The sequence below is a fragment of the Mauremys mutica genome, chromosome 1 (assembly GCF_020497125.1).
Source record: "Mauremys mutica isolate MM-2020 ecotype Southern chromosome 1, ASM2049712v1, whole genome shotgun sequence".
NCBI classification, from domain to species: Eukaryota; Metazoa; Chordata; order Testudines; family Geoemydidae; genus Mauremys; species Mauremys mutica.
Window position 1 is genome coordinate 80,284,579 of NC_059072.1, and position 21,084 is coordinate 80,305,662.

Consider the following 21,084-nt stretch of genomic DNA (forward strand, 5'->3'; position numbering starts at 1 on the left):
CATGGCCTCAGCTGGCTCCCATCAGCTGCGTCATGCTTGCAGGGCTATGAAATTGTAGTGTAGACATTTGGGCTTGGGCTGGAGCCCAGGCTCTAAGGCCTGAGCTTGAATGCCTACATTGCAATTTCATAGCTCTGCAGCCCAAGCCCTGCAAGCTCAAGTCAATTGGCCCAGGCTGTGAGATTCAGTGCTGCGGATGTTTTAACACAGTGTAGACATACCTTAAATGTAAATCTTCACTCAAGAATTGATTCGAGTTATCTACTGTTCTTGAGTTAGTCTACCTCAAGAGAGAGCAACCACACTGTGAAACACTCACGTTATTGTGTCCACACTGACATGGTATTCACTTGTTTGTGGTGCAGATCCTCTGGCTCTTAGCACTGCAGTAAGCTAAGCTGCTTTTGAATTCTTTCCCAGTGGACTATGGGGGAACTTGTCTGTCTTTCTGGGCACATGGGTGGAAATTGTGGGATGGCATTAGAGGGCTTGCAGCGCTTGAGTGGCACTAACCTATGTCTACATTAGAATGCTTGTGTTAGTAGCTGACAAGTTGTGCTCACTTATGTTTTAGTCTATACCCTTTTGGGCTGGCCAACTCAAATTAATAGGACCACAGATCCTGAGTTAAGGGCTTTGTGTGCAGACAGGATTGAAGTTCGGAGCAACAGTTGTGTTAACTTTGCAGTGCAGACAAGCCTCAAGAGTGTTGTGGATGTTTGCTTTTTGTTTTTGCATCTCCTGCAACAGTTCTTGATATCACTAAAACACAAAGCCTGCATCTAACAACAGAGTAGCAGGCTGACGGCTGCTCTCCTTCCTGCTTTCACATTACCCCACACAGGCTTGGTAATTGGCTGCTTAACTCCTGTCATGAAGTACAGTGCAATTCCAAGCTTCTCCTCCCCTCTCTGGGGGCATGGAGAGGTACACACACACCCTCTCCTGAGTCTGGAGATAAAACACTCTCTATTGATCAGGAGATGGTATCAGATAAACCCATACAGTATGGTACAGAATACAATGATTTTTTAAAAGCATTGTTAAAATGACAATATAAAGAAAACCTGCAGTGCCCAGAAATAGCAGTTGGCACTATAATCTCAGATCAACAGCTCAAAGTGCCACTCTGCTGGCTGGGGGCCTAGTGCCTTCATAGTTATTATAAAGCAATAATATAGTATAAATATAAACAAAGGGGAAGTTGACATGTAGACATCTGATATGGGAAGCTAAAGGTATCAAGGAACATGTCTATGGCTATTAGGGCAAAGGACAATAAGGATTGTTCTTAAATATACCAAAACAAAACAAAAATAGTAGACATAGTATGGCAGTGTTAAGATTGTTAATGATGATGCACAAAAAGTGTGTGTTTAATAAGTATTTCTGTTCTTTATTTTGAAAGATGGATGTATATTCATATTTTACAGTGGTAAAGAAATAATTTCTATTCCAACAACAACTAAGGAGAGTGTTAAACAGCATCTATGTTTAAACATTTTTAATTCTGGGGAACTAGATAACTTGCATCCCAAAATCTTTAAAAAAAAATTGAACCAGTGAACCACTGATGTTTATTTTATAATATATCTTGGAACACTGTTTCCAGTCCTCTGGAATTTTTCCAAATTTAATGCATCAATATTTAAAATGGGCAAACAGAATGACCTATGTAACTTTAGATAGGATAGCTTGATAATGATGTCCGGCAAAAAAAATCAGTGAACAGCTGATATGAGATGCAATCAGTGAAGAATGGTAGCATAATTAATGCCAGTCAGGGAGCTTTAATGAAAAACAGATCTTGTCAAACAAACTTAATACTCTTTTTCAATTAGACTGTAATCTTGATTGAAAAAAAGGAAATATGTTGACAAAATATACCTAGACTTCTGTAATACATTTGATTTCATACTGCACAATATTCTGACTAAAATTAGTACTATAGAAAGTCAGTGTAACACATGAAATAGGTTAAAAACTAGTTAGTTGATGAATCTCCAAAAGTAAATGTTGAATCATCAACAAATGGTGGTGTTTCTAGTAATTCCAGTAGAATCTGTTACTGGCCCACTGCTGGTCAATATCTTTATCAATAATCAAGAAGAAAACAAAATAATTTCTGAAAAAGTTTACATATCACAAAGATTGGTGGAATGGTAAATAATGAAGACAGGTCAACTCTACAGAGTAATCTGGGTCACTTGGTAAGCATGGCTCATTCAAACACCATGAATTTTAATATAGCCAACAAGGACACACATCTAGGAACAAATAAACTAGATCAAACTTGCAGGATGTGGGAGTGGATCTATCTTGGAAAGCAGTGACACTAAAAAGAACTAAGGTGTTATGGTATATAATCAACTGAACAAGAGTTTGCAGTGTGATATAACATCTGAGAGTGCAAAGGTAATCATTGGTTGTATAATAAGTAGGGAAATATCAAGTAGTAGGAGGAAGTTGATATTACATATGTATTACTGCATTGGTAAGACCATTGTTTGATTACTTTGTCCAGTTCTGGTGTCCGCACATCAAAAAGGATGTGGAAAAACTGCAAGAGGTTCAGAAAGAGAGCTACAAGAATGATTCAAGGTCTGGAAAACTTATAGTGAGAGTCTTAAAACATTGTTTAATTTATTGAAGAGAAGGTTAAAAGAGCTCATGTGGTCTGGATTCATAAACACCTAAAAGAAGAGAAGTTTTCTGATAGTAACAGATAAATGCATAACAAAGTCAAGATTGGAGATCTTTCTTAAAAAAAAAAATGCTCTAGCTCAAGCAGATGTTAGCTTCATGCAGAAATTACTAGGTGAAATTCCATGGCCTGAGATATGCAGGTGGTTAGCCTGGACAATCATAATGGTCCCTTCTGCTCTTAACTATTAATAAGTACTTTTTCCTCATGCACAGAAACACAATAGGAACTGCAATGCTGCTCTTATTGCTAGTTATTGACCACATAGGGAGTACCACGATAGCAGCAGGGAGAGCCACTGTAATGGAGCTGACATGGACATAAGTCACTTCCATCATTTAAAGTGGAGCAGGTGGCTGCATTCCGTGACTGAACGAGATGTTAGCAGTGTAGTCAGTAACAGGATAAACAGAATTCTACGGGCTTGACTTGACAGCTGTCAGATAAGCAAAGGAGGAACAGCTTTAAAATCAGTTACAAAGAGAAATACACTTTATTTGAAAGTGCTTGATCACTCATTTTAAATCTTAAATATTTGTATTTTTTTGTTTTGTTAAATAAGCATTTCAGTTCACATTCAAATTTTGCAGCACACATGGTTGTCAGCATCCTGTACCAAGCTCCGACTCGTGCAATGGTTAGGAATAACAGGGTAAGTCAAGGGCACTGCTCCAGCCTCAATGTCTTGTTCCCAAGCTTTGTGTCAGTTTGTGTCACAGCCTTAGCACACAACTTCAGATAAAAAAATGTAACCCATTAACTTTTAAGGGAAGGGGAAACCACACATTACACACACTATAAACACAACCACCACCAAACATTTTCATCATTTTAAAATTCAGTTAAATTAACTGAATAAAATACTCAACTAAATTCACTTGTGCCACTATATCCAAAACAAGAGGGGTTTAAAAGATTTACGGAACTGGTGAATGCTAGGTTCTTTATTTTCCATTGAACTAACAGACTCACAAATGGCATTTAGACCAGTAATAAATCATATCCTAGGTCAGCAGAAAGATCATTACAAGCTGACAGTCCAAGTGAAAGAAGCGCTTTTCTGAAAGTGCTTTAGTAGTTATTTCCTGTGTGAAAGACTAGCTGCTAGTTTTTGCATTCCTCAGGGTACAGTTCTTCTCAGAGGATGTTACTCTTCCACAGGAAGAGGAAGGAACCAGTTGTTATTGGATGCGTGGGTTGATAGCTGCCGGACATTTTCTACATGCCTGAGAATCAGCTGTGAGAACTTGGATAAACAGCTTAGATTCCCAGCCTAGGGAAAAAAATTACTATGACAGCTTACAAGTACAGTATCTCAGGAAGTTATGACACAGAATTAATACCTGGAACTTTTACACAACCAGTTCCCAGAAATGTGCTGATTTGCTAAAGGAACTACAATAAAGAACAGACTGACTTGATAAACTTTCTTTAACCATTTCACTTAACACTGTGTTTTGCTGCCACATTAAAAAAAATTGACTTTTTTTTGCCAGCTATAACTCATCTACTAGAAAATAATCAGTTAATTTTACAACATGAAACAAAATATTAAGAATTTCATTATTAATCATGTTTATTATAGTATTGCCTAAGGGCCAACCAAGAATAGGGCCCCATTGCCAATCCTGTCTTAAAGAGCTTACCATCTAAATAGACAAGACAGACACGGGGTGGGGGAAGGGGTATAACTAGAGGTGGATTTTATGGGGCCCTGGGCCAGAGCAAGTGAGAGCCCCTCCCCACCCCTTCTGCCTGCAGTCTCCCCTGCCCCTCCCTGATGTTCCTGTTGGATAAATGGGGTTGGGACATGGGAGCTTGCCCCACTCTTACCCAGCACTCCTGCTGGGGAGCAGAGTTGGGGCACAGGGGCTTCCCTGGCAGGAGTGCTGGGTGGGAGGAGTGGGTTGGGTCGGGGGGCACCCATTTTCCTAGGCCCTCCATTTTCCCAGGGCCCCAGAACATGTGCCCCATTAGCCCAGTGGATAATCCGCCACTGAGCATAACACAAAAGCAGAGTGAACGAGATGATGGTGGCAAATATGTCAGTTCCATGATTCTTTCCACCCTTTGGGTGGGATTACTTGGGAGGGGATTGGCTAAATGGAAACAAACGGAAAGGGACAGGAGGAAGAAGGACAGGGGAGAAGAGGTGCAGGTGCTGAGTGAAGCTGTGTGTGTGGCAATAGCACTGTACATTCACACCCTGGTGAAGGCTGCATACTAAATATCTCCACCTGGACAAGCCCTGACTGTCCAGAGATCCCGGCTTTGGCTGCTACTCTTCTAATGGCTTAACTTTGGATAATGGGATCGCAGGGAGTCCATTGCCAAGAACATGGGGTCAGACATAAGGTTTGCACCTGTGTGTCTGCCTAGAGGCCCAAAGCCAGAGACAGTGCTTAAACTATGCCCAGCCCCAGAACACTAGTGGTACATGGAATGCAGAGATTGGATCCCCCAGCAGCAGTTTTGCAAGTGTCCAGCCAAGGGAGCTTGACTACATCTGGTACAGTCCACTACTTTGCATTTGTACAGTGCCTAGCAAAATAGGGCCTTGGTCTTGGTTGGCCCTTACGCACTACTGTTATAAACATGATTAACGACTTTACTTATTAACTAATACTATAGCTGAACGAATGTAATTATTGGGCACAGGCTACATACTTAAAAATAGCACAGGAAATCTTCCTCTCCAACTATATAGGATATTAAGTCAAGTTCAGTCTTCAATTTACTCAAAGCACTATTAATGAACACCCTGGCATATATTAATACTTAATTATGCAGCAATGCAACATACATTCCCAATTCTTTCTTAGTATACTAGTAGTTACATGTCCTGTTAGAATATCATCATTATAAACAGTGCAAAGAAAGGCCATTAAGATCATATTTCTCCCTTATTACATATGTATTACTTCCCTCTTGTGTATAGCTAATTTTTAGATCCATTATCAATTGCACTAGCATGCCTCTTAAAGTCACGTATACTGCACATGTCAAGTAATTGTGATGTGACTGCATTCCAGAACCAGAGAATCAAAACCTGAGACAATTTGGGGATTCTGCCTATGTACAACTTATGAATTCTGACTGATGAAATTATTAAATTGTTGTTTCATTAGATGTCTGTGCAGTCAGCCATGGGGCTGTATTACGTATTTCCAAGACCAGGGACAATGGATAGTTGTTAAGGCTAACGACTGTACTCCAGTTGAGTAACTAGCCCAAGCAAGTTTGTCTGCAGACGGGTAGGATTTGGAGCAGCAGAATTTTCCCAGCAGCAGAACAAAGGAACCAGGTGTTAGTGGTAAGATTTATAAACTCAAGAGAAAGAAAGAGAGGGGCATGCTCTCCTGCGAGGAGGGCACAGGGAGTGCAGGGGCTGTTTAACTCTGGAACGAGGCAAGGTAAAAGGAAGCTGACTTGGAGGAGGAGTAGAGACTCCATGATTTGGAGGAGAAGAATTCAGAATTCCTCAGAGAACTCTGACATAAGCAAAGGAAATGCTCCAGAATGAGGAGGAAACTGAGGCAGGAAAGTGTGTGTAGTGTTTTATTATAACTTTTCTGGATCTGTAGGTCTTCTATGCTACCTAAGTAAAAAGAATGAGTGTGCTCGGAAACCTTTGCAAGGCCTATCTATGTGTCTGTTTGCTTCACCTATCACATGCTCCTAGAGAGTTAAGTCATAAACCTAGAGTGACCACACTGTTGGAGCGGAGGGAATGAGTGTGCTCAAGCTAGTGGGGAGGCTGGGTGGGTCAACACTGGTTTTGGGGCCTAGAGCAGATGGGCTGCAGGATCCCATTTTCTTGAAGGAGTAACAGAGAGAGCTTGTGCCCAGGAAATGTGCAAGAGGGGCCAAAGAGAGACAGTATTGTAGCCTACACTGACCAAGGGAAGTTTAAGAGCACGCTCATTTAGTGTATTGTACAGGTCAGGCCGGAGGAGGATGAACAATGTAGATCCCTGTTCAAAACTGTAGAGAGAGGAACAGAAGGGTCCCTTCTTCCTTCACTTTTTCTTAGAGGAGATTTTCTTTGTTCTCCTCTGTTCCATGTAATTCTGATGCTGCGTTAAGCCAAGGAAGAAAGATGGTGCCCCAGCCAGCGGTATCAATGGCAGCTTCTTCCAGTAAGATAGGGAAAGAGCTGGAGAAGACTGCCTGTACATTGGGAGGGGAAAATGGTGCAAAATCTTGCTGCCAGATTGGCTACTACTTGCCTACGTGGCATATGATGACAATTAATCTATACTGGTAGTAGTCACATCCCAGAAGGTAATTTCAATTGTGTGTAAAAAAACTGCTAGAGTTGTGGATAGGCACCTTTCTTGGGAGAGGTTGTGGGAGAAGTAGGGGAGTCTAGGTTAATGTCTGTGAAAATAAATAAGACAAAATCTTTTCTGCTTTTAGCATCGAGAAATCCAGACACCTACTACTAAAGGGGCATGGACTAGTTAGCAATATTTCATCTTTCTGAATGATAATTTCTGAGCATTAACTTTGTTCCTAACCCCTTCTTTAAAATGTTACGCTGCCTCCAAAAAAAAAAAAAAAATTTGATCACTTAAAACATTTTGAAAACCTTCAAATTAATCTACTCCTCACCAAGCAAAAAGGAACAATGCTTATCCCCCCCTTAAAATATTTAGCACACGGTCTTAATTGTAGAGTCGATATTGTGTACGAACAAAAAATACATCTTGCATTTGATAAGTATCAATGGAGGAGAGGGCAGCAAATATGTATTACAGGCAACATAGCTAGTTCAGACTTCACACTGCTCTGCTTCCTTCAAATCCTGTTTACATGAGCAAGGTCAACAGATGGAACACTAGAGAGCCTTCAGAGTGATTTCCTGCTGCTGTCAGAACAGCTAGCGAGACATCAGCTTACCCCAGGTTTATCATGGGACCTGAGGTTAACTGTGCATTGGTTTGCACATTTAATTGAAAAAATACACCCTCAACATATAAGCAAAAACCAAAGGGTGGGGCAGAAAGAAACAGTCCTACGGGAAGAAAAAAAAAGTCCTTTCCAACTTTTACTTTTTGGTAACTCAGGAACACAAAGACAATACTAAGATGTCAGTAGTACAGTGGGGGCGGGGGAGGGGAGGGAGAAGGCAAGTCGTGTTTTGAATGGAAGAGAGAAAGCCACCTTTATAACAAAAACAAACTAGCCTGAGATCCTCACACATTAAAGAACTGTAATCTGTGATTCTATATCTTGCCAATGAAGAATGTTGTTATCCTAAAGATCAATGTATTTTTAATGAGCTACATTTACTATTCATTATAAGTTTAGCAGATTAATTACAAATTACTGGCATTATTTGAGGGGGACAATAGGTGAATACCCTTTTTTCCACATTGATTTTGAAGATAGTACAACATTTAGTTTTTAAACTTTTACATCTTTATAAATTGTGTTCTTTCGAGTAGATTTTTTCAAATCTCTGCTTACGCAAGTAGTTAGGATGTGGCTCCTAACTGGTTTTGCAATGTTGTCTAGTAACTAGGATACCCCGGTGTCACAACATTTACTGAAATATTTTCTGTCTTCACAAGTGAACTCTCTCCTCCTGAATATATTTTGTACATAAAATAATATTTCAGTGGTCCCAAAAAGTTTTCTGGCACACCCCCTCCCCACCTGTAATGGAAGTTGTCTGGGCCCCCCACACACCCCAAAACTGTGGTTGGGATCTGGGGTTGGGAGCAGAGCCGCAGTTGGGGCTAGGAGCAGGCCTGTGGTTGGGGCCAGGAGTGCTGGAGCTGGGGCTGGAGCTGCAGCTGGGTGTGGGGCAAGGTGGTGCTCCCTCCCCCACCCCCTGTGGAGGCTAGCCTGGGCCCCGCTGTGTCCCCCTGAATGTTCCTTCGTGACCCCCTCCCCAGTTTGTAGTATTTATTGGCTACAATAGGATTGCAGGGGGGAAATATTCAGAACTGGCAGTCTCTTCTTGCTAACAATGGTGCAAATTCCAGTTATTTTATTATTCTTGTATGAACAACAGCAACAAAAAACCAAACAAGGAAAAGCTAACACACAGCCACATCTAGGGATTGCGTTCTTTCCTCATTTTACTGCAACAGACAACAGAACTAACAATCAATAGTCCATAGTGCCCAAGAACTATTTCAACATATAATTCAGTAACTCCCAAAGCTTTCATAATTTTAATAAGGCAGCAAGACACTCCATAATTAAGGTTATAGAGACTTTTCTCATTAGAAGTCTAATTCTGTCCCTTAATCTAAAATACACAAAAAAGTCTTATTCTCAAAGATGGTAGGATAGATCTTGGTTTAAGGTAGAATTTTTCCAACAAGTATAAAGTGAATTAGAATACCCTAAAAAGGTAGTTCAAAATTTAAAAAATTAACATTTTTGACACTTTGTAGCAATTCCCCTCTCCCCCCGCAATAGATAGAAACATTCTTCCTGGAAGGTTGGGGCCCTACTGAGTTTCCTATGGTTTACAGGGCCCCTATACAAGGGTCCTAAGGCAAGGTATACAGAAGGCCCTCAAAGCGACAAAGGATTAGGCTCGCTGTGGGAAGGTTTAGCGAGAGCTCCCCCAACTAATCTAAAATTTGTAACGATTTTGGGGAAAGAAGCCTTCTGTAGCTTTCCGAGGGAGGGAGCATTTTGTTTCATTTTTCTTTAAGAGATGGAGTGGGTGTCCCAGAGACAGCAAGGGGGGCGGGTGAGATTAGGAATGATGGCACAAGAGGGATGAACAGGTGATGGAGGGAAGGTGGGGCAAATGTCATCATAGGTGAGGGGGAAGTGGAGGGTGTAGATGTGGGATCTGGATTTGTGCTGGTGGGGAAAGGAGAAGGTGGGGACTGTAGAGGGTAAGGGGAACAATTATGTTGAAATGCAGCCAGAGGGAGGAAAGAAAGGGACAAGCACAGATTCTATGATGCAGAAGGGTGTGGTGAGAGCCATGGCTGGGTGATAGATGGACAAGCTAACCAAGAAACCCACTCACATTTGGTACATTATTGGCAGAGTCATATAGGTGAGTTTTGTAGTTCTCTCTCTTATAATAAGGACGACAAAAGGCTATAAAGTGAAAGGGATGCTGTCAGCAATCAAGGGGATGCTACCAGGGATGTATCAACACTTCATGTTATTATTCAACTCCACAAGATGCATTCTGGACACAAATGTTTCATAAAGCAGTCATAGGTCAGGTAAATAAATGAATGAGATTAAATTAAGTGATTGGGCGCTTTATAATATCTCTCTTTGTTATCTATACATGTACACTTGAGTCCTGCAATCAGTGTTAAGATTCAGATGCAACACACTTCAAAAATTATTGAATAGCCAGAAAATTCTGTCTGTTGAGTGGCCCTACTGGGTCAGACCACAGGTCCATCTAGCCCAGTATCCTGTGTTTCAACAGTGGCCAATGCTATATACCCCAGAGGGAATGAACAGAACAGGCAATCACTGACTGATCCATTCCCTGTCATTCACTCCCAGCTTCTGGCAGTCAGAGACTTAGGTCACCCAGAGCATGGGGTTGCATTCCTGATCATCTTGGCTAATAGTCATTGATGGACCTATCCTCCATGAACTTATCAAATTCCCTTTTGAACCCTGTTATACTTTTGGCCTTCACATCTTGTTAATGAGTTCGACAGGTTGACTGTGAATTGTGTGATGTACTTCCTTTCGTTTGTTTTAAATCTGCTGCCTGTTAATTTCGTTGGGTGGCTCCTGGTTCTTATGTTATGTGAAGGGGTAAATAACACTTCCCTATTCACTTTCACCACATCATTCATGATTTTATAGCCCAGTGATTCTCAAACTGGGGGATGGGACCCTAGGGGGGGTCCCAAGCTTATTACATGGGGGGTTGTGAGCGGTCAGCCTCCAGCCCCAACCCACTTTGCCTCCAGCATTTATGATGGTGTTAAATATATAAAAAAGTGTTTTTAATGTATAAGGAGGGTCGCAATCAGAGGCTTGCTGCGTGAAAGGGGTCACCGCGTTATAGACCTCTATCATGCCCTTCCGCCCCCACTTAGTCATCTCTTTTTGAAGTGGAACAGTCCCAGTCTTTTTCATCTCTCCTCATATGGAAGCTGTTCCATACCCCTAGTCATTTTTGTTGGCCTTCTCTGCTGTACCTTCTCCAATACCAATATTTATTTATTTATTTATATGGGGGCAACCAGAACTGTACACAATATTCAAGCTGTGGGTGTATCATGGATTTATATAATGGTATTATGATATTTACTGTATTATTTATCCCTTTCCTAATGGTTCCTAACATTGTTAGCTTTTTTGACTGCCGCTGCACATTAAGCAAATGTTTTCAGAGAAGTATCCCCAATGAGTCCAAGATCTTTTTCTTGGGTGATAACTGCTAATTTAGACCCCATCATTTTATATGTATAGTTGTGATTATGTTTTCCCATGTGCACTACTTTGGATTTATCGATACTGAATTTCATCTGCCATTTTGTTGTCCAGTCACTCAGTTTTGTGAGATCCCTTTGTAACTCTTCACAGTCTGTTTTGGACTTAACTATCTTGAGAAATCTGTATCATCTGCAAATTTTACCACCTCACTGTTTACCCCTTTTTCCAGATCATTTATGAATGTGTTGAACAGTACTGGTCGCAATGCAAATTCCTGGGGGACACAGCTATTTGCCTCTCTCCATTCTGAAAACTGACCATTTACCTCTACCCTTTGTTTCCTATCTTTTAATCAGTTACTGATCCATGAAAGGAAAGGTCCCTCTTACCCCATGACTGCTTACTTTGCTTAAGAGCCTTTAGTGAAGGACCTAGTGAAAGGCTTTCTGAAAGTCCAAGTACACTTTATCCACTAGATCACCCTTGTACACATGTTCAGTGAGGCATCATTTCCCTTTACTAAAGCCAAGTTGACTAGTCTCCAAAATATTGTGCTCTTTTATGAGTCTGGTAATCCTGGTTTTTTTTACTATATTTTCAATCAATTTGCATGTTACAGGCTTCTAAGCCTAACTTCAGTAACTGCCAGGATCACCTATGGAACCCTTTTTTTAAAAATTGGATGATAGCTAATGTGCTGCCAGTCATCTGATACAGAAACAGATTTAAATGATAGATTACATAACATAGTTAGTAGTTCTGCAATTTCATATTTGAATGTCTTCAGAACTCTTGGGTAAATACCATCTAGTCCTGGTGAGTTATTACTGTTTAATTTAACAAGTTGTTCCAAAAACTCTTCTACTGATACTTCAATCTGGGACAGTTCCTCAAATCTGTCACCTAAAAAGAATGGCTTAGGTGTGGGAATTTCCCTCACATCCTTTGTAATGAAAACTGATGCAAAGAATTAATTTAGCTTCTTCATAATGGCCTTGTCTTCCTTGAGTGCTCTTTTACCACCTCAATCATCCAGTAGTCCCATTGATTGTTGGGCAGGCTTCCTACTTCTGATGCGCTTAATTGGTTTTTTTTGCTGTTTCACTCTTGTGACTAACTTTTAATTTTCACTTAAATAGCTTCCTCATTTTTGTATAGTTAATCTTTCTGAAGTTAAATGCTTCTATGGTGGTCTTTTTTTGGGTATTTTCTCTCCCACTACTTACAAGAATTATAAAATAAATACACAGTAAAGTGAGTGGATTATTTTGACCCCAGCTAGGTTAAAGAGCTACATTTTCTTGGTGACACTGAAAACACAACAGCAAAATTGCTAAGGAGGTCAAAGCATCTGAATTGCAACAGCCAAATGTTATGTGAGTATTTCAGTTTGGGAGGAAAGAGGGTTAACCTCACCACTAGAACCTCTGAACAGCATTTCATCCAAGGATCTCAAACCACTTTTAAAACATTAAATAACTTACCACACACCTGTATGTAGGTGTTACTGCCACCATTTTATAGATGGGGGCAGAGAGATCAAGTGACACAAAATCTGAGGGAAGACAGGGAGCAAAACACACATCTGTTGCACAGTCCAGTGCTTTAACCATAAAATCATCCATCCACTCTAGCCAGATGAAACCTACTTATGGTGATTACCATTGCCTTAGAAAGCACCCTCTTTACAAATCCTGTCATCTAATAATTAAATTCAGTGGAACAATTTCAGAGCTAATAATTCAGGGGGAGGGAGAGGGAAGGAGGAAACATTCTCATCCTAGTAAAGGATCTCTCATTTTAACCTAACTCTAGAACAGTACATCTTTTATTATCCAACACTAAGTGTGCATTTTTCTCCTCCTACGAAAGCACCATTTAAATATTGCCTTTCTTTCCTCCCACACGCCACTGTTACATGAAAGTGAACACTAAAAGGAACTAATCCTATCATTCCTTCTTAGAATGATGTGCGCTAGCTGACACCATAAAAGGAGAAAAATCAAATCGTATCATTATTAGCACTCAATCAATAAGAAGACTGTTCTTTGTTTTTCCAGGACGTCTACTTGTCTGCAACTTAAGTTAGCAAAGTCAAATATTTCATAAATTAAATATTTACACAGAAACAATATGTGATTTTTCAACAGCTAATTATGAGCTTCTCTTCAGTACAATAAAAGATTAAATCTCTTAAGCCAAGTGAAAACTTCACTCTTGCACCATCTTCTGGTTAACACTGAATTGTGGAAGGAAATTTGAACATGGTGGCTAAGACGTTAAGACTCTCTTAATAGTAAAACTATTTATTGGACTCTGACTACATTTTATCAATTTAGAGAAGTCCACATTGCCACTAACCTATTAATTTAAACTATGCTTTGTCCTTCCAAACATGTCCCCCCCACGAAACTTACCGGAGAACTGAAATACACGGAGGAACTAATATCTACAACAGGTGGGTCAAGCGTTTGTGTATCTGTCACATCGAAGCTAGGATCTATCTGTCAAAAACAAATTTTGCTGTTAGTATTTCTGTATCAATAGAAAATGGAAACAAGACTGAGCCCACAAAGACCATATGTTAAATGAGGGCATCCCTATCAACACAGCTACAGGTAAGGGTAATATATTCATAAAAGAAACTGCTTTCTTGAAGCCTTTCCTGTTATCATAATCATAATGTATTGGTAACTACACATTAAAGAAACCAATTATATTAACGCAGATCATATCAAATAGGTCGACAGTCCATACTTTTGTTATAAACCTCAAACACCCCCAAAAAATAAATTGACTCAAAGGTTCTTATTCTTAGCACAGGAGCTACGAATCAAGAAGTAAAATTTTATGATAGAATATGAAAATGTACGAGTGGAAATAGCAATTATAAAATTGATTTAATCAGGGCAGTTAACACTGATGTTACCCAAAATTTAAGCCAGCTGCTGATCTCCAATAGAATCACTAATGACCTTTGAAGAAATGCATTCCAGGAAGCTTTTTTCCAAGCTTCCAAATGTGGCCGCTATATATTTTCTCATGTGATCTGAAGCCCAAACTAATAAAGGGAAGTATGTAGTTTCTGCAGTCTATTCTTCTGAAGATTCCTTGTAAAATTTCTGCTATGCTTTCATCTTTTTCCGCTCTGGAAATATGATTGCACGTAGCTAGACTATGAGTACAATTTTCAAAAGCATCTAAGTCATTTAGAAGCCTAAGCCCTACTTTCAAAAGAACTCTAATTCTCATTTGCAAATCATGGTTCTTTTTTAGGTTATGAGGCAACAGTGGTTTCTGTGGTAGGTCAAGCGTCTGAATAGAAGTCACGATGTCTGAAAAACATGCAAAAACTGATTCATGGTGAGCTACTATATGAAAGTGATTGACTATGAAGATCTGCATTCTGCCTGACATGCATTACATAGCTACACACCACAAAATATCAGAAGTCTGTGCTGTCAAGATACTAATTTATTTGATATTGTTTGGTTCATGTTTGAACAGAAGTTAGAAGTGCTTGATTTGTACCTTTAGTTATGGTTCTGAAAATCTTCTTTATCTAAAATGGGAGAGCTAAGAGAAATATTAATGTGAATGTAATATAAAAACCTCATGAAAACATAGAAGGAAAATTCTTCTTACACCTATCATAAGGTTTTATATGACTGCCGATTACCATAGTATCTGAGCATCTTGCATGTAAAATACACAATAGTTTATTGTGGACTTCAGAGTGATTTTGTTTTTGAGTAAAATAGTTGGGGGAGATTTGTCACAGGCTGGCTGGCCCCTTAAGGGGCGTTGGATGCAGCCTTGGCTGTGACAGATTAGCTACTGTCCCAGCTGACCTGACTGGCTAGGAATCAGATGGCCCTATGTATTTATTAGACCCAGTAGGGAAGGGAGCATGGGATGCCTGTGGAGAGCTCAGTCTGGAGAGAGGAGCTGCAGAAGGGCAAATTGCACCTCTGGCAGGCCCTGGAGAAGGATAACTCCCAGGAAGACAGCCTGGAAGAGGATGAGGGAAGACTCCCACAGGGGAAAAGCCCTGAGAGTCAGAGCTCTATAGCGGATGAGGAAACAACTGAAAGCTGAGCCCAGATGGTGCAGAACCCTTTTCTCTATGTTGTCCTATATTGTCTAAGTTTGTTATCAGCACTAGGTGGTGCTGAGAGTTACTGTCTGGGAGAGTTTCTGGGTGAAGGAGGCAAATGAGTTGAGTGTCATCAGCATACTGTTGACAGCTGAGTACATGGCATCTCACTATATTTTGCACTGATTTCATGTAGATATTGAAGAGAGGAGATAATACGGATCTCCATGTGCAGCCTTTGGAAAGAAAGACCAATTACCCATTATGACACAGAGCTCTGATGGAGAGGAACAACTGAAGCCACTGAATGCTGAGCCCTGCACTCCTGCTATGTCATGTAGGTCATATATTATTCCAAAATATGCTGAAGACTTTGGAAACTTATCCCCTATGCATCAATGACTCATAAGCATCAAACTCAAAATTATTATAAAACCCGATATCTGCTTCTCTTGTGTATTACAGTGTCTCTTCCTTAAAATCCCTTCTTAAAATCCAATTGATATAAGCTTGCCTATAAACCATAACTTTAATTAAATCCAAACCACCACCAAAACATACATCATCCCATGTGACTATATAATCTTTGTGTTCTCACTGCTGTCCTATTCTTTCCCCATCCTTTCCCTTTGTTTTCCCCTCTTGCTAGCCCTTTGTTTATTTTGGCCCCAGTCACACAAAGCTGCTTCATGTTGACGGATCCTAACACCCATGAGGAGGCCCAGTGAAGTTAGTGAGGCTGTACATAGGAGCAAGGGCCTGCCTACATGGAGCAACCTGCAGATCAGGACCCTACACTAGGTGTTTCTGGTTAGGGAATCTATCTTGTTTATGTGAAGTGCTATGCATGTCTGTGGAACCCTATGTTTTTACACCATTTCCATCACCTTGTTATCTGAACATCAAACCCTCTGATATGTTCTTCGGTTCAAACATGTTTGGTCCAAATATGTTCTTACAGTCCAAATATTTGGACTGGATAAAAAGTAGAAGAGTGTGTCATAGAGCTAAGGAATAGTAAATGAATTGCATGGCCAGTGTGAGGAATAGGGTACCTGTAAAAAGAAGAAGATGCACTTCTTGCATCCGAAGAAGTGGGTATTCACCCACGAAAGCTCATGCTGCAAAACGTCGGTTAGTCTATAAGGTGCCACAGGATTCTTTGCTGCTTCTACAGAACCAGACTAACACGGCTACCCTTCTGATACTTGTAAAAAGAAAGTATCTTACATAATGTATAGCTGTGGTATATCATAATGCAAGCCGTATTGTACAACACAATTGAGCTGAATGTATTAACAATCAAAAAAACCTTATAAAATACACTTAAAATATTGAGGGAATAACTCTAGGAGTTGCTCTGAATTTACCACAGTGTATATGTGAGCAAAATTTGGCCCCCAACTGTAACTGCTCAACCAATCTCTCTTCTCACTATTGCTTGTAGCACCTTTACTTTCTGTAAAGGATCATTACAACAACATACATGACAAACCACATCCATAGTTTAATTTCAATTCCAAGGGCACACTATTCAATACAATCTTAAAGCAAATAAAATACAATAATAAGCACATTTCACCACCTTTTTCCATTTTCCAAGAGCTTTACAAACATTAGGGATACTTGCTGTGATTCACTGAGGAGTACTGCTGTCATTAGTTCAAAACCAGAATTTCAGAAAAGGACATAGAGCTATTTTACAGAAGTTATAGTGAAACTAAACTATTTCCCATTTCAAGGCATATGCAACAATATTAAGCAAAGAAAATGAAACTCTGTACAGAGCATAATTTGCACTTTTGTAAAAAAAATGATATTAACATTTGTACTCAAGTGGCATTTTAAAATTATCTTATTTTAGTTTGGTTAGACTACAGCTATCCTATTACACTTACGTAATAACCAAAAATACTGAAATAACCATCCGCAGATTTATTTCTAAAGTTTTTTCAGCAAAGATATCTACTTGTCTACACACAGGTTACATTAGTTTAAATAAAGAATGGATGTAGTACTGATTTAAACTGGTGCAAGTTTGTGTATGACCATTCTTCATTGGTTTAAATCTGGTTTACTTTGGTTTAGCTCATCTTTAGAGGCAAACTAAACTCATGTAAAACAGATTTAATCTGGCGTAAGGATGACCACACAAAAAGTTGCACCAGTTTCACTAAATAGATGGAACATTGCAGTTTGAGTTAAACCGGTGCAACTTTGTTTAGAGCAAGCTGTAGACACCAAGAAGAATGAAAAATGTAGGCATAATTTCCCGTTCCTCTCTACAACTATAATCTCCAATAATATGTAAAGATGCTTGCATGGATGAAAACAAGTCATTTGGTGTTTTCCATCATGTGGCTTTTTACCAAAGATAGCTATATATTCTGTTCTGTAACTGTGCTGTACAGGACGTAGAGCAAGGAAATTCAGTAAAAAATAAATAAATAAATAAATAAATAAAAAATCCCTAGCCATTTATAGAGTAAGGTGAATCATGAGCAATAGGCAGCATAGGCTGATAAAGAATAAGCACTGCCAAACAAACCTGATTGTGGTTTTATATATTAAAAAAATGCAAAATCAGTTGACAACAGAAGCATACTGCATGTAATATATTTGGGTTTTAATAAAACATTTATTACTGTTTCAAAAAAACAATTAAAATTGGCTTAGATAAGAACTTAATGCAGTGGCTTGATAACTGTAAACAAGAGGAAACTCTAGACATGAATGACTATGAACTGCCATTGCGAAGGACAATGAATCACCTGCCCATGGAAAGAGCAAGAATTATTCTAGACCCTGGTGGTTAGGCCACTCACCTAGGATGTGAGAAGCCCAAGTTCATGTCCTTGCTCTAATGACTTTATTTACACACCATGGAACAGCTTCAACAGGACAGACTGAGAAAGACCCACAACAGAATACTCCATAACCCAGTGGCTAGAGCATTCTCTTGCCAAGTTCAAATCCTTTCTCCGCATAAGGCGGAGGGGAATATTAAAGCTGGGTCTCCCATATCCCAGGAGAGTACCCTAACAAAAGGGCTAGAAGTTATATGGGTGGTTTTCCTCCCCTCCCTTTGGCTTTTCTGAAAATGTCTGAAATTGAAACAAAAAACATTGGAACAAAATGAACCAAAATAGTTTGTTTTAACCCAACTTGAAATTTTTTTACTTCTCCAATTTGAAGAAAAATTTAAAAAAAGAATATTGGTTTTGGTTCAACACAAAACAATTTTTGTGGCACTCATGATATTTCACGAGTGCCAGCAAACTGAAATATCCATTATTTACCCAGCTCTACTTAATAGGGGGGAGAAACATGGGAAGTGGTCATCCTGAAAGAGACCTAGAAGTGATACTGGAAAGCCAATAGATACGTGATCGGACTAAAGAAGGCAAGGGGACTTAGAACTTTTCATGCAATACCAATCTCATCCTGGAGCAGGAAGGTAACAGTCTCTCTTTATGCGAGTCTGCAATATGCTTCCTGGGCACAACAGAAAGATGCCGACAAGGTGGAAAGAATTAAAAAAACAACAACAACAACAACAAAATAAGGGCTGCAGAGCTTGTCTACAAGATAAAAACGAGAACTAAATATGTATAGATAAAGCAAGAAAGTAGGGAGGGCAGGACATGAAACAGTGTACAAATATTTCAAGGGTACAAATACTGAGGATAATTATTTAGTGTAATACAGATAAGCATAATCTAAAGCAATGGAATGAGGCTAAGAGAGAATATTTAAGACAAATCTCTCAAAATATTTCCTGACATCAAGATGAATTAGATTGTAGAATAGTCTCCCCAAGGGTATTGGTGGAAATTTCATTTAACTTTATATAAAAAAAAAAAAAAAAAAAAAGAGTGAGACTGGCCAAAACCCTAGAAAGTACAGTGTATCAGATAATTCTCCATTGACAGGATGATTGACTGGAGAATCTTCCTTAGTTAAAACAGTACCTAATCAATTAGGTTATAATATTAAATATGTTCATTAATCTACTCTAATAATTTCTAAAGGAATATTAACCTTTGACCTATGCAATAAAAAATAAGCACTTCTACAGAAATTTCCATTCAAAGATCTCTCAGCACTTTCCGAGTATTAATTATTAAAGGGAATTTGGTCTTAAAGTAGAGGATAATAGCTAAAGAAAATGAGGTAGACTGAGATTAGGTCATTTGCTGAAGATCACAGGGAAAAAAGTATGGCAGAAAAAATTACTAGAATCAAGGTCTACTGTCTCCTACTTCTGTGCTTCAACCACGATTGTTATTCTACTGACCTCCATTAACTGGCTTGAAGAGAGTAAATATAAAAATATTGTTATACACTATAGTTTTATAGTGAATTTAATCTGAAAATCTGATTTTGTGCTGGGTTGACGTCCTCAAGGTAAAACAAACCAAGAAAATATTCTCTGATTTTCACTGCCACCTAGTGTGGATTAGTAGTCTGTTCATCTAAGAAAAATGCTGATTTAAAATTACGCAGAAAATTTAAATGTGCAACTGGACAAGCAAAACATATTCAAACTCATAATACAAACACAATGCACTGAAATATAACAGAATATTACATTCAAGTTTGAACATCTTTTTAAAGTGATGTACTAGCTCAACCTTCCATCCATTTAAAAACCTCGACTACATACAGAGGATTCAATTAAAGCAGAAATACAGAAAGCTCAAAAAACACAACTTAGTCTCTTCCAGAGTGGTGCACATAACTTAGCATATTACACTACAACTGTACGCCTGAATAATTAAACCTAAAGCAAACCTTGCTATCTCCAGATAAATAATACACAACTTATGTTTTCACAGAAAATCCATTTAAAAAAACATATTGCATGAAAGACAAGACGTCCCTTATGTACAGAACATGTTCTTCCCGTTAAAAGTTTAACTGTAAATCTAAACCAGTTTTGTATTGTGTAGATTTTAATCTAGTCTTTTTATTCAGTGTTTCCTACTATAATTCTAGATTATTATCTAGATAATTATGATGTTAATTACTGCACATATAGCAATTTATTTGGTTACTCCCAACGCCGATATGTATTCCATAGCCAAAGGAGACTAAATTCCATGGCAAGAATGCCTAAATTCTACAGCAGTGGTTCCCAAACTGGGGTTCGTGAACTCCTGGGGGTTCACAAAATGGTACGGGGGTTCTTGGGAAAAAATTCCCTAATGGTTGACAGAGCTGTCCGTTGGGACCCCAGGCAGCACGGAGCCAGCAGCCCGGAGCCCCTGGACTTCCGAGAGCTAGCCAGATCAAAGCAAGCATATCTATCACATGGAGGAGATTTAAACTTGAAGACTCCTTATAAGAAATGGAAAGGGAAGTAGTATTTTTTGCTGTTTTTTAAATTAAATAAGCAGCTAGTTACAAGTTTAAGCTTTATTGTAACGTGCATTGTTTGCCTGGACTGCTCAAGACCTGAATGCTTGTGTAGGAGGAACGCTTTGAGTTGGCTTCTTAAATATCTTCATGCTGTTTCACATCTGATACTCCTTGAGCCTTCTCTTATAATAGGCTTGAGCCTAGGAGCCTTCTCTTATAATAGGCTTATTCAAAATGATATAAGCTACGAAAGTGAGATCTTGGAAGAATGTTGCTGTTTTCATAATGTAATAAAAATACTGTAACAATAAATAATAAATAGTGTATAATAAGCATGTCATAAAAACAAATTTTATATTTCCAAGATCGCTGCTTTTATAATCAGATAAAGGAGAAAATCCCTGGAAATATTCATTTTTAGGGGGAGTTCGTGAGACTTGATATTTTAGTGAAAGGGGTTCACAGGTTGTTAAAGTTTGGGAACCACTGTTCTACAGTAATGTTAAAATTACTCTGTAGTCCAAACACGCTT

General features: G+C 39.0%; 1 protein-coding gene across 6 annotated transcripts in view; it reads right to left on the bottom strand.

The window, feature by feature from the left end:
- The window catches only part of POC1B (POC1 centriolar protein B), a 148,919-nt gene that overhangs the window by 87,602 nt on the left and 40,233 nt on the right, over nt 1-21,084 (bottom strand). For 3 of the 6 annotated variants that reach the window (XM_044980361.1, XM_044980387.1, XR_006572511.1), the window contains exon 10: nt 13,513-13,599. The exons of 1 other annotated variant lie outside the window; for it this stretch is intronic. In XM_044980361.1, coding sequence (XP_044836296.1) covers nt 13,513-13,599 — 87 coding nt within the window. Of the gene's footprint in view, nt 1-3,352; nt 3,437-3,829; nt 3,978-13,512; nt 13,600-21,084 lie in introns of those variants that run through there. 2 more of the 6 variants (XM_044980401.1, XM_044980378.1) reach the window with 2 other exon arrangements.